This window comes from Chiroxiphia lanceolata, chromosome Z (assembly GCF_009829145.1).
Source record: "Chiroxiphia lanceolata isolate bChiLan1 chromosome Z, bChiLan1.pri, whole genome shotgun sequence".
NCBI classification, from domain to species: Eukaryota; Metazoa; Chordata; class Aves; order Passeriformes; family Pipridae; genus Chiroxiphia; species Chiroxiphia lanceolata.
Genome location: NC_045671.1, coordinates 24,833,646 through 24,848,656, shown reverse-complemented (window position 1 = coordinate 24,848,656; position 15,011 = coordinate 24,833,646). Strand labels below are relative to the sequence as shown.

The 15,011-nt window shown below is 37.5% G+C and overlaps 1 protein-coding gene across 3 annotated transcripts in view; it reads left to right on the top strand.

Moving 5' to 3' along the window:
* RFX3 (regulatory factor X3) overlaps positions 1-15,011 on the top strand; it is a 104,128-nt gene that overhangs the window by 43,465 nt on the left and 45,652 nt on the right. For all 3 annotated transcript variants that reach the window (XM_032675456.1, XM_032675454.1, XM_032675455.1), the window contains exons 2-3: positions 5,673-5,797; positions 11,667-11,764. In XM_032675456.1, the coding sequence (XP_032531347.1) occupies positions 5,681-5,797; positions 11,667-11,764 (215 nt within the window). In that variant the 5' untranslated portion in view covers positions 5,673-5,680. The remainder of the gene's footprint in view (positions 1-5,672; positions 5,798-11,666; positions 11,765-15,011) is intronic.

The following is a 15,011-nucleotide window of genomic DNA, read 5'->3' as shown; positions in this document are numbered from 1 at the left end:
TGTGAAGTAGTCATTCAGCCTAAGCATCCATGTGCTGTCTGTGATATGCTGGAAATGTGGAATTTCATTATGACTGTTGTTGACCAGTACTGTTCTTACGTACTTAATAAACTGTCAAGACATTTCTTTTTGATCTTACGAACTTTCTTGGAAGCAGTTACCAGAAGTTTCTGGTTGCACAGGTCAATTCCAGTGTGTATCTCTCTGTACTTCACCCTTCTGTGTGTTATTCTGCTATTATAGGGTTTTACTATTGGGCAGTATATGTGAATCCAGAGAATTAGCTTCTAAACTTTCTTCTGTGCCATTCAGTTAACTATTATTCCTCCCATAGATCTATGAAAATCTGGAAAAAGACTAATGAAATTCATGTTGCTAACAGAAATATTTAGCAAGTGATTCTAGCATCAGGCAGAGTCTGCCTGCCTACTTTGGCATTCCCTTGGGAGACAACAATCAATCAAATAATGCTTAGTAAGAAGCTGGTGTTCTACCATGAAAATACATTAGTATCTAGAAACTATTTGTAATGTTCTGTTTTTCCCCCATGAATAGCATGTGTAACCCCTCTTCCACTCTGTGGTTAACTCACAGAAATGGTTCCGTCAAATTCATAACATAGCTTGTTTGAAGGCAATTATTCATAACATTTTTGTTTGTACAAAAATTGAAATGCTTATGTAAAGCTAGTGTATTATTGAAAATTATTTCCATTTATACTATTGTTCAGGAACCAATCATTTTGTATTACTTTTTGAAACTTAATGTTCTGAGAAGTTTTCCTTTATTGTGAAACATATTATGTTGCTTCAAATTCTTAATTAGTATATTGGCTATTCATCATTATTAATAGATAAGATTTTAAGATTAGCCTTTTATTCCAACTATTAAAAGCCTGCCATTACTGCATGTGATTACGAGATCTAGTTCAGTTTACCTTCTGTGATGTTTTGTTTAGCCTTCTAGAGGAGAAAAAAGAAATTTCCTGCTGCACTTGAAAGTAAATTACAGGCTTTCATTTTCTGCATTGAATTAAAGCCTGCTACATTATTTGATCTAGACAATAAAGCATATGTGGCTGAACAAAACTTTGCAAACTCTGGTAGCTTCAAAAAGTAAATTAGTTCAATGTGAAGTAGTCCAGGAGTAAAATGAACAGTTATCTGACATATTTTATTATAAAACCTCATTTGATAAGTAATAGAGCAGGTTAGACTCTTAAACCATTCTGTCTTGATATTTCAAGTCTAGAAAGCAGAGGTATTCAAACTGAGAATTTTGGTATCTTAAAGAATCTTTAGGGAATTTAACAGACAACATGAAACTGCACAGAATATGCAGAAAAGAAGTAATTTTCAGTATAGTAGCTTTACCTAAATTCTGCCCATTAGAGTGACGAAATACTGTTCTTGTTGCATTCAGCAGCTGGGTCCCGACAGTATCTTTTTCCCACTTGGAGGGGTTAATTAGTCGTCTTTCAGAAGGTGCCTGTTTAGCTTACATTCACATCGTGCAACAAGCGCCGGCTGTACAAAGCAATACCATTAACAGACGGGTGTGTCCAACTCCTTAATTAGACAGAATAAAAAGGACCTTGTCAAACATTCATCTGTTTCTTGTGATACACCTGACGGCCCAATTAGGCAAGGATGACGTCTTTTCTGCTTGCAATGTGCAGTGTGCAGTTCTTTTACTTACGTGTAGTGTCAGTGAAAAAATGGAGACATTGCATTTATTGTCATGGCTTCACCCCAGCCTGCAACCAAGCTCCAGACAGCAGCTTGCTCACTCCTCCGCTGGTAGGACTGGGGAGAGAATCGGAAGGATAAAAGCCAGAAAACTCATGGGTTGAGATAAAGACAGTTTAATAGGGACAGCAAAAGCAGCACACACAAGCAAAGCAAAACAAGGAATTAATTCACTACTTCCCATGGGCAGGAAGGTGTTGAGCCATCTCCAGAAGAGCAGGGGTCCATCCTGTGTAATGGTGACTTGGGAGGAAAAACGCCGTCGCTCCAAATATACCCCCTTCCTCCCTCTTCCCCTCTCTTTATATACTGAGCACAATTCCATACGTTATGGAATATCCCTTTGGTCAGTTGGGGTCACCTGCCCAGACTGTGTCTCCTCCCACCCTCCCATACACCCCCAGCTTCCTTGACAGTGTGGCAGCATGGAAAGCAGAAAAGGCCTTGGCTCTGTGCAAGCACTGCTCAGCAATAACAAAAATATCTTTGTATTGTCAACCCTCTGTTAAACAGAAATCCAAAACACGCCATACCAGCCACTGTGAAGAAAATTAATTCTACCCCAGCCAAAACCAGCACAATTATAAAAATGTGTTCTTGTAACTTCTCAGTATTGCTGTGATGTAAAAGAATTATGGTGACTGCATCACTAACATGGTGCTAGGAAAACTTCCAGTGAATAGAAAGATATTTAAGGTTGACTGTCAACATATTGTGTACTGTGTACTGAGCTATAATAAAGTTTTGCATTTAGGATAGAGACTTAGACCAGAATAATGGAAGCAATCCTTGGTTGAATGCCAGGTGCCCACCAAAGTGGCTCTATCACTCCCCTCCTCAGCTGGACAAAGGAGAGAATATATGACCAAAAGCTCATTGGTCAAGAAAAGAACAGGGAAAGATGGCTCACCAGTTACCATCAGAGGCAAAATGGACTCAACTTGAGGAAGATTATTTGATTTATTGCCAATCAAATCAGGGTAGGGTATTGAGAAGTAAACCAGAATCTTAAAAATACTTTCTCCTCACCCCGCACTTTATTCCTGATTCTTTACTTCCTCCCCTCCAACGGTGCAGGGGGATTAGGAATGGGGATTAACATCAGTTCATTACACATTGTTCCTGCTGCTGTTCCTTCTCAGGGGGGCAACTCACACTCTTCCCCTACTCCATCCATTTTGGAGTCCCTCCCTCCTGCAAGAGGCAATCTTCATTAATTTGTCCATGAGTCCTTCCCATGGGCTACAGTTCTTCCACAGACTGCTCCAGTGTGGGTCCCTTCAGTGATGTGCAGTCCTTCAGAAACTTCAGAATGCTCCAGCATGTGACCCCTCAGGGTCACAAGTCCTGTCAGCAAATCTGCTTTTTGCGTGGGTTCCTGTCTCCATGGGTCTGACAGGTCCTACCAAAACCCTGCTCCAGGGCTTCCCATGGGGTAACAGCCTCCCTTAGGCATCCACCTGCTCTGCTGTGAGGTCCTCCACAGGCTGCAGGTGGATATATGCACCCCTGCGGACCTCCATGGGCTGCAGGGGGACATCCTGCCTCACTGTGGTCTTCACCATGGGCTTCCAGGGAATCTCTGCTTGGGCACCTGGGGCAGCTTCTGTGCCTTCTTCTCCACTGATGTGTCTGCAGGGCTGTTTTTCTCATATATTCTCCCTCCTTTCTTCTGTGACTGCAGTTTGCTTCTGCCCAATAACTTGTTTTTTCCCTTCTTAAATATGTTATCCTAGAGGCGCTACCACTGTCACTGATGGGCTCAGCCTTGGTTAGCAGTGATTCCATCTTGGATCCAACTGCATCAGACATAGGGAAAGCTGCTGACAGCTTCTCAGAGGGGCCATCTGTATAGTCCCAATCACCTGCACCCTAGACCTTGCCACACAAACTCAATTACACCCACCCCTCCTCTCTGACCTGTCTTTTCTGAACAGCCTGTAGCCATTGATGGCTGCACTCGAGTCATGGGGGTCATCTCACCAACTTTCAGTAATGGCATCTAGGTTGTAGCCTTCCAGTAGCGTGGAGGCTTCCGACTTCTCCTGTGGACATATTTATCCTGTGGGCATCTATTTTAATTGTTATAATCTTTAACATGTAAATGTTATCTGTGAAGTTCTATTCTTTTACTTTTGTATCCTTATTTTTGACAGGTGTAGTGGGTCCTGAAGTGCATCCACTGCTTAAAAATGTAGGGTTTATTTGACATGAAACTCTGACAATCTGTTGATTAATCTGAAAAAGGTTTGATCAAGAATTTATCAGTCTTTCTGAATACTTCAGAAGAAGCAGTTAAATCTGTCAGGTGCCATAGACCAAACCTGAAGTTTAAACCAAGAATGGTCCGAGTTGGCAAGGTCCTGACCCTATCCCCCTGACCCCATCCCGTAGTTATATACCTGTTTCCTTCTTTGCACTGGATACATTTCAATGCAAAGTGAATTAGAGGTAGTTGGAGGAAGGAAGTGCAGAAACCCAGCCTTAAATCAGTTTAAACTGCTGTGGAACCTAGCTCTGAAAAGAGAGTCTGCTGTTGACAGCTAGTTTTATTGTCAAGCAAGGAGAAGATAGAAAATTTTTTGGCATAGTAATTAATTTCTCCTAGTATATAATGGTATGTCCCTGAATTTTTTATTATGATTATTATTTGTCTCAAAAAAATATTGTAGGGTTTTTTGGGGAGGTTGTTATTTGGTGGTGGTGGTAGGGGTTGAAGTCTGGTCTCTTCCCTGTCAGCCATATGGATCTCATGAGTTAAACTAAAAAAAAAAAAAAAAATCACTCGCATAGGTCATTCTAAATATTTATAGATTTTTTTTTTGCATATAAATCTCTTTTATTATGCATGATAATGCTAGTCATTTTTGTAGCTAATATAGATTAATAGAGATTAAAGGCAGTAAAATTTTATATCACAGAACATCTGTCTTACAGATTAGTAGTTGTGTTTGCTCACCGTGATTCTTCACAGACGTGTACAGTCTTCTGTTTTGAAGGTACCAGGTGAAGAAGAACCTGCCTCATCTGGTTATTATTTTCACTAGTTAATCATCCACTACTTAAGAGAAATATAAAAAAAAGGGAGGAAAAAAGGCTGATTCACAATTTCGAATTCATTTTGGCTTGTCACCAGTCAACTGTATTGTCATTTGTGCTGTGCAAAATTCAGGAATCTGCAGCTCCCAGTCTGTATTTCCGATGAGAACATGTCATCCTTGGTTGTCTTTCTGATAAGTTTTCTTTATCAGGCATTTTCCTTGATTCTTGAACCGTTTCTGTGTTCTACCCAAATTTCCATTGTTCCCTTTAAATGTCAGGGCCATGATCATAGACCCTTGTCCACTGTATATGTATTTCTCTATGATATTAGTGTCAAAAAGTTTCTTCTCATATTTTAAGTACAGTGGTTGCTTTAATGCTTTCCACTGAAGGTTATTTGAGTTCCTTTTTCTCTATGACTTATTAAATGCTTTTCAGAGTTGGCATTCTGAATTAGACCCCTTCATTCTGTGGCCTCCTGGAAGTTTGGCTTTGAATGCGAATCTACAGAGATTTTAGTGTAATTCAGTAGACCAGATTAAAAATGGTTTTGAATGATGACCAATTATTTTCAAGCTGAGAGAAGATTTGCTGCTGATTTTTCTGAGTTATTCCTAAAGTGACAAAACTCAGATAAGTGATATATGTTTCTTCATATTTAAGCAAAAGGTATTTTGAATGTAAGATAAAAATAATATAAAAACCCATTTATACTAACTCATATGCTAGTAGGTGGAAAAAATTTTGACTGATACCAAGATTGGTGTTAGATAATTTTAAAATCTAAGTAGAGATAAGGGACAAATTAGTGTGCTAGTATAAGTGACAAAATAAAAGCATCAGTGTACTAATGTTTTAATTTTATGTCTTAATTTTATTCAGAGATCACAATGCAGACATCAGAGACTGGGGCGGATACAAGTTCGACTGTGACTTTACAGACATCTGTGGCTGGCCAGGCAGCAGTGCCCACACAGGTGGTACAGCAGGTACCAGTTCAGCAACAGGTACGTGGCTGTTAGTTTTGGGAAAATTAAAAAACAAAAATTCAGAATGATAGTTCTTTACAATGTAGTGAAGAACTTGGTTTTGTACAAGACTGCTAAATGAACTCTTGCTCTGCTTTTATCAATTTTGTTTTGCTGGAATTAAAATAGCTGGAGAAAGGCAAGCTGTTTTCAGGATCTGTTCCTTAACTAGAGCCCCTGACAAGCTCTAGTAGTACACATATGTGATTCTAACTGTAGTTTGTTATGGACTTCATGCAGTAGCTCATAGAAATGTACTGTATGTTACTGAATATTTACATTTTTTTCATTAAATAATAGATATGTGTCTGATATTATTGACTGTATCATTTCTCCATCCATTTGGATTTCCAAGAAAGTGCAATACAAATGTAAAAATGGAAAGCATTTTCCTTTGCATATCTAGGCTTGACTCCCCACAGATCTATGCACAGTGTCATGAAAGTATTGGTGGTAGGACAAACAGGAATTCATAATGTGCATTTGCCAGGGAAGGAAGAATGCTTTTGTAGCAGCCAGGGCAGTGCACTCTTCTATTACATGAAATAGTCACTCCTATGGAGCACCCATGAGCTTTGGAAGAAGTGGTGGCAGAAGAAAATGGGGAGCTAAAAAGGAAAAGTATGGAGGTACAAAATGGGGACTAAGTGTGATAGCTGTTATGGCTGTCCAAGACTTTTCCAGAATACACAGAAATAAGCTGTCCATGCGATGGGTACTCTAGGTGACATCTGTTGTTTTTCATCAAAAACTGACTTTACAGTTTCAAAATCAAGAAAATAAGAACTAGACATAAATTAATAAATACTGGCATTAGTTTCTCTGCCAGTGGAATGCTTATCTCTAAATCAAATTCTTCAGCATTTTCTGAGTTCTCAAATTCCAGTGCATTTTCAGGTATGTGTTCCAGAGTGTCAAACATTTCACTAATATTTTTTTCCTGATGCACAGACTCAGTTTCTAATGCCTCCTAGTTCCATTACTATAGTATGAACTTAGCTAGCCTTTGTAGGAGATTTTGTCTGTAACCCTTTTGTAGGGTTTGTGTAGTGCAAGACTTTTTTTCTTTGTCAAATACAATCTAGATGATTTGTTTGGTTTTTATTTTCTAAATGATAACAGTTGTTATCATATGATATCTATATGATAACAGATGTTTAATAGATGTAATTTATATGACTTGTTCTTGTTCAACCTTTCAGATACAAGATGGCAATTTGGTAGTGCTATGTGGTTGCTTGTTTTCAGCATATAAGATTTACCTACAATGGTCTAATATTACATACTGAACTTGTGAAGTATTGATCAATGTGAGAGATGGAAGACGGGTAGCCAGTTAGTGGCATATAGGATACTTTATAGTGTTGCAGTTCTAATAATTTTCTTGATTGAACTCTAAGGAGTTCTATGCATTTTTGTCACAGCAGAATGAAAAATGAGCAGGACTTTGGTTTGTTAAATTTGCTTGTGCAAAGTTTCTACTTTTTTGAAAACTTTTATGATAGAATGGGATCCTTATTTGCTGACTGGAGATGCCCACTGTGAGGGGGCCTCAGGCCCAAGAGTTAAAGTCTTTGGCATTGGGAGTGTGACTGCCAGAGAGTCTTGTGAATGGTCAGCCTGGGAACTTTCCTTAACATATTTTCCCGCATAAATAATGTGTTAATCTTTGTCACCAATTGTCTACATTTTTCCTGAAGTTATTCCAGTTGTCCCTTAATAATGTAACGCTCATGTCAAAGCATAGAAGCCCAGGAACAGATTGGATTTTTCCTTCTTTGATTATATCTTAATAAGAACAGCAAACAGAATTTTTTGTTGTACTACCTGAGTATGTAAAGGTGTCCCTTGATAAACTTTACATACATTTCCTTTAGTACTGCTACTTCTGGGTGTTCCCTTGCATTGAATACACCATCATTATATTGGATTATTTTTTCCTTTGGGGATATTGAATTATATTTATCTGGTTGACTTTTAACGCTGACTGTGTCATTAGCATAATGTTTGAGAAAGGAAAACTAAAGAGTCAGGGTTTGAAGATACAACAAGAACATTTGGAAATCCAGTGCAGACAGTATTGCAATGATTAAAACATATGTTTGGGAGATTTGTATAGAGAGATCTAATCCTGATTATGGAAGAAAATGAGTAGTAAGGAGAGAAAAAAAAAGAGTGAAAATGTGAATATGGTATGCCAGCAGGAAATGTGGTAAAGAATGTAGATGTGATAGATAATTTCAATTGTAGGGTTGCAGGTGTGATTTGTCTTGAGGAATTATCTGTGTACAGGTCGCATTTGCCTAAAGTTAATAGTGTCTCCGTGTACATTTGGTAGGAATGGGCCAGTTTGTCTAAAGAAAATGTGGAGAAAGAGTGCTATTTTAATAAAGCCGTTCTTTTGATGGCACAGGGAGGGCTTATTATTTCTGCACATTTAATGTTGAAAGCTGGAGAGAAGGTTTTAGATGCACAGTCTGTAAGATGTGGTTTTGTTTTTTCTATGGTTTATAAGGGACATGCTTAATAATATGAACTGTATCCAAATTATGTGGGAATATTCACATTTGGATTATATTATATTGTGAATATAAATTGCTAAAAGCAATGAGACACTTCTAGGGTTTTGTTAAAGGATACTGTAACATGAGTGTGTATATGCAACATTTGGTGTAAGCTGAAACCTGTATTATCATTTGCAGTAATTTACTAGTACTTTCTAGTGAATAATGCGATTTTAGATGAATTTGCTTTTAGTTAATATTAAAGCAGTGTCTAACATTTCATTTTTCCTAGGGAGGTCTTTTTTTCCCATGTTTCTATTCCTGTATATAGAGTGTGTTTAAATGACATCTCCTAAATGCATTAATTTGGGGTTGTTTTCATGGCATTAGTGTTTCCTTTATGCACACAAAATACTTATCTTTTTCAAAATGAAAGATTTTTGCCCTGAGGAAGAGCAAGCTGAAAAAGTGGAAGGGTGGACTAAGAGTCTTTACTCTTCAGCTGTGTTTATATTGAAGGATCCTGTCTTTTGAGGAAACAGCACAAGAGTAACTTGTAATAATTTCAGCTAAAACAAATCCCTAATTTCCATATAGCTGGTATGAATACGGAGCTTGTAGAAGTCTGCTGTGATGCTCCAAAAATAGGAACAAAGGAGGTACCATTAATGAAAACCTAGATTCTTCCTCTTTCAAAAGTGGCATTAGTGGCAGCTGGTTTCATACAACACAGCAGCAGTCACTCCTGAGATGAGATAGAGGGGAGTGGTAAACAAAAAGCAACAACCGTAAGACCAAAAATGTGGGAGTGTAATTAAATTCTGTTTAAATAGTCTGAGGAATTTTCTTCGTCTTGTTTCCTCAAATACAGGGATTTTTCATTAATGCATCATTGCTTTTGCAACAGGCACTCTTCAGCATAGTGCAGTAAGCTTTTAAGGATTCAAAATTAAACTCACTTTGTATTTTATGCCATGCAGTATGGAAGGACAGGAGAAATAAAACTAAAAATAGTCATATAAGCTATTTTATAAAAGTATCCATGCATTAGAAGTTGGGCAAAGCGTTTCTTCCTTGTCACATACACAGTGGCTATTGCATTCTCAAAGCATTGTATCACTAAGATGCAGACTTCTGCTAATCAAAACTGCTCTTAATGCAAAATTATGTTTAGCATATGAAAAGCATAATCATGAACTGACATTAGCCTGATATAAATATGAATGTGCTTAGAATGCTACAGAATGTTGTGTTTGTATGTTACTTGCCAAAAGTAATTCATAATAATGAAGGACAAAAACTATTTTTATCTCCAAGGACAGAAAATTCTGAACAACCAAACTGTTTGTGTAGACACGGTAGATAATTTTAGGTACTTTTTAAAATGTAATTTAAAAATCCATATATATATATTTTACCCTATTGTTCTACTCTTTGCTTAGTACCTAAGCACTTTTTCTTGGAAGTCAAAGTTCAGTCTTATATTTTGTTTTATACTTCAGTGTAATTTCTGCATTTCAGTATGACAGACTTTCATAGATAAAATATAACTTTTTTTATAGATAAAATATAACTTAATTTATCCCTGTGAGGTAGTATAATTAAGAATATAATTTATTTTAATTTATATAAAAATTGGTCAAAAATTTGAAATGAAGCAATGAAAATTGTAATTTTAACAAGTTTTGATATTTTGTTTTATGATAAATTATATTTTTATTGTTATTATTCCAAATCAGAAGATAAACACATTTTGGAATTTTTCAGTTTCCTGTCCAATGGGCACTGAGCTTTGATGCACTCTATACACTTTATCCCTGCAATATCATCTCAGTTCTGTGGTAAAGGTCTTGCACAGTGCTCAATCTGACATTTTTGAAATGGTAGCAGCTTGCGTCCAAGAATAATGGGAAAATATAATACCTTATATAGAAGGGGAATGTGACCTCTGTGTTTTAGTGCTGTGTTTGTACATTATGTAGAATTGTATTTTATCAGTATTCAGGTTCTGTCTCATTGCTCTTAATGGACAGAAACATCTGATTTTCCATCATGCTAATATGCATTCAAAACTTTGGCTGTTTTTTCTTTTTTCAGAATTTGAGTTTTAATGTCAACCTAAGGGAAGGTTTCTGTAAAAGTCTAGTATTTCCTTTCAGTCAGAGTCAATGTTATAAAAAGATATGAAACATATGCTTATTTACAGAACTTTTTAAAAAACACTAGAGGGGAAGGTATTAGACTAGGATATTCTCAAAGAGCTCTTGGAGGTTTTATCAAATGCATGAAAACAAGACTGATCTGAGGTTATGGTGTTTGCAGTCCTTAGAACCAACTGGATTAGGCTGAAGTTGCCTTATAACAATAAATCCAAGAAAAATTACAGTCACTTAATGTTACATCAATTTACTAAAGAAGTGCATTGTCATTTTCTGTATTTGATTCCATGGGTAAAATTGTGTCAATCTGTGAAATCTCTTAAGTCCTTTTGCATATTTTAGATTCTGGAGTGCTCTTGGACCAAAATATGGCTTCTCTGAATGATGGCAGCTGTAAAATATGGAATTCTTCATCTTTACTGTGGCAGAAGACAAAAAATTAAAACTGGAGAGGAAATTTGCATAATCTGAAGCTTTTCTACATAATATATGAATCAAAGGAATTGATGTGTGACTGTCCCCAGCAATATATGTGAAGATAATCCATGCTTTACTGCCTCTTGTCATTTAGCTCATTGATGTAAACCCAGGTTTTGTTGGAGTTTGTTATAGCTGATTATATTCCAGGAAAGGGGTTACTCAGACTAGGGGGTTTGGTCCATAATTGTACAGTGGGTCAAAGCACTACTGCGAAAAAAATTTGCATCACTGTAATTTAACTCATTAAACAAGAGCTAAAGCATCTTAATGTGAACTTTTATTTCTAAACTTACTGCAACACATTCGAGCTGGGATTTTAAGGCTTGTGTTACTTAGGACTAAAATGGAATAAGAAAATACATAAATATGACCAAATTATACTTTCTTCTGTAGTAAATGTGATTCTTCAGCTTGGTGCCAAGCGTAGTTACACTTCATTTCGTCTTTATGTTCTCCGATTAGTTATGTCTTTGGCACAGAAGATATGTATGCTCCATGAATGTGCATCTTCAATGTTAGGGCTCCATTTACCAAATTTACAGCACAAATATTATGTAGAAACAGTAACTTTCTTTGCTAGTGCTTTGATATGCCTTTAGTAATTACGAGTGCAGAGATATCCCGTATTGATTAGAAGCCATTAGGTGCACTGAAACACTGGTCCTTCTTTATGATATCCCAAACTTCTGGTTTTCTTGTTTTCAGGTACAGCAAGTGCAGACTGTGCAACAGGTACAGCATGTCTACCCAGCCCAGGTTCAGTATGTGGAGGGAAGTGACACAGTCTACACTAATGGAGCTATGTAAGTTGGCAAATGTTCAGAATTTGAATGTTTATTAAAATGTGAAGTTAAATACGTATTTCCAGTCAGATTCTATCAACTACTGTATATTGAGTTGGAAAGAAAAATTATTAATTCAAAGTTCTCCTAATGTCAGAGTAGTTTTTTGGATGAAAAACTGAATTCACACTGTTTTTATTAAGGCAGAAGGTTTGTATAAATAGAATTCTTGTGATTCTTTTAGTTGCACTTATCTGAAATTACCTGTACAGCATAGTGTTGTTTGTGAAAGTGTCTGGTTCGTGGGTAAGTTCTGTCCAAAGGATGTATTGTGTAACTTCTGTCCTCAGGACAGAAGGCAGGGCCTTGTGTCTTCCTGGCTGCAATCCTGGTGGCAAATGATATAAAGGTGCAATAGCGGTAGTTTTTATCTAAAGAAAGTAGTAATGTAACTTCATTCCTGTGTTTCATAAAATATTTTTTCCCAAAGGAATGAGGAGAAGCAGAGGAAGGTGCTTCTTCAACCTCTTTTCTGCACAGTTGTGCATTTCCTGCTGCCGTGAACATGCTTTTCTATCATCAAGCTTCTTTAATACACAAACTTAGAAAGATAGAAAAAAATAACCTAGATTTGATGTGACCTCTGGATGTTACCTAGTCTAATCTCTGACTTGGAGCAGCACCAGTTTTCAAGTTGGCTCAAACTTCAAAGTAGGATTGTGTTGCTTAGGGAGGAGCTTCTCTACCTCAGTTTTCATTTTTCATGTTTGCTGTGTAACTGGCTTTAAAAGAAGTACAATTTGGAAGGTTTTTGTAGTGTCTGAAGGTGTACTTGTTTGTTGATGGTAATCCAAAAGTGGTCTGAAAGAGCAGTATTATTTGGATCAGAGACTTATGATGTTAACACTGACAGCATTCTTTGGTCATTTCTACTAGCTCATTTCAGTGAATTAATTTTTCATGTATTGTTTCGTCCATTTTCTTCTCACTTGTAAATTCTAAACAATGTATTTTAAATATGTATAAGATTTCCCTGTTGTACTGGTTTGGTCTGGGACAAATTAATTTTCTTCATAGTAGATAGTACAGGGCTGTGTTTTGGACTTGTGCTACAAACATCATTGATGCTATCTACTATGAAGAAAGTATTGTTCCCCAGCCAAAACCAGCAGACCCATACAGCAGCACTCAGTGCCGTCGTAACTTCATTGCGACCATGACAGTCTGCTGTTAGCCTCCAAAAGAAGGCATTGTTAAATAACCTCTTTTTCAAGCTTCTCTTTTCATTTATTACTTTAAAATTCTTCTGTGTGCTATTGGCACTTTTGGCAGTTTATAGGAAGCGTACTACATTACTGATTACAGTCCTAGGGAAAAACAGAAGCAGATGTGACTAACTCCTTTTTACGAATCTTCAGGTTTCTATTATTTTATGGTGTTTCTAGGTCTGAATCCCTGCAAAATCAGTCAGTGGGATATAAGAGAAGAAAGCTCTCCTCAGCATGTGAGCCTAATCTAGATTGTCTTTACCTCCTATAGAAGATTTTACTCATGTTGTCGTGAGCAGCAACTGTGGACACTCAATTTGTTGTCCAATACTTTTAGGAATATTCTAAAGATTGTATTTTTATTGGTGGAGAATATGTATCTATATTATATGTATTGCGAAGCACATTTCCCATATGCTTTTATACTCCAGATTTTGTGTTGTCTTCCTATGATTATATATTTGATATATTTTATGACTGTCCTAAATCAAAATCTTAATTCTAACTCAAAATCAGATATAGGACACTTCCATAATCTATCAAGTAACAGTACTGCTTTAACAATGGAATAAGAAGTCTGCAACCCATAGTTAGGGTGAAGACATTAATTCAGTGTACAGACATCTCTGGAATAAATGTTACAGCATGTCTGTACTGCTCTGCCCACCTGGAGTGCTATGTCCAGTTCTGGAGTCCTCGGGATAAGAAAGACTTGGAGCTGTTACAGCAGGTTCAGGGGAGGCCACAAAGATGACCAGCAGGCTGGAGCACCTCTCCTATGAAGACAGGCTGAGAGACTTTATTGTGACCTTCCAATCCCTTTAAGGGAGCTTTACAAGTAGGAGGGAGAGGGACTTCCTGTGTGGACAGATAGTGATAGGACAAGGGGGAACAATTTTAAACTAAAAGAGGAGAGATCTAGATTAGATTAGATCAGGTATTAGGAAGAAAATCTTTGCTCAGTGGGTGGTGAGGCACAGGAACAGAAGCTGTGATACCCCATCCCCAGAAGTGTTCGAGACCAGGTTGGTTGGGGCTGTGAGCAACCTGGTCTGGATCCCTTTCCCCACCCACGACGTGGGGCGGCCCAGTTCTAGTTCCATTTCCATCTGAAGAACCATTCCGACGTCTTGAAGGATGGGGAAAGGGAACTCCAGGGGTTTTCTCAGGGTTTTCTTCTGGCCCTGAGGCTGGAGGGGAGAGCTGCCCTCCCCTCCCCCCACACACGTGGTCCCATGGCAGGCACAGAGACAGCACACTGGCGTGGAGAAGAGGCAAGAGAGAGTTTATTGTTGGGGATGTTACATTTATAGGGTTTAGGAGGATTCACAGAGTAACCAATTAGAAGACTCAAAAGGGGCTTACAGGAACACCCAATCACAGGAAGGGGTTAACAAAGGCCAATGGGAAACACCTCAGGACACCTTCCCAGGACATTCCTGCATGGATAACATTACCGTGGGGGGTGTTGGGAAGAAGAAGCATGTGTTTGCAAAGACCACCAAAAGCCATTTTAAGACACATTTAAACAACAGATTTCCCATATAATGCAGATTTACTGCCACAGGAAGGTGTCCCTGCCTGTGGCATGGGGGCTGGACTAGATGATCTTTAAGGTCCCTTCCAACCCAAACCATTCTAGATTTTATGAAAGAATTATCCTTCATTTTAAAATAAGTCCCTTGCAGACCAGCATTGATTTAAATCCATATGCAATAGCAACAAAGAATACAGTTAGAATATCTATGAGGAGAAAGTTACCTGATTCTTTTCATTATAGAAGTAAGAATTTTGTCAGGTTTCACGATCTTTGTCATGTGTAACTGTTGTATTCTTGTGACACAGTTCTTCCCACGCATTTTGTATCATGATTTGTCTATACTTAAAAGTTATTTGATTTTATTATAGTTGGAGGCAATATGATAATACAAGGGATGTAACCCCCAACTTGTCACATATATTGTATGATACGAGAATATTTGAACTATATTATCTGCATT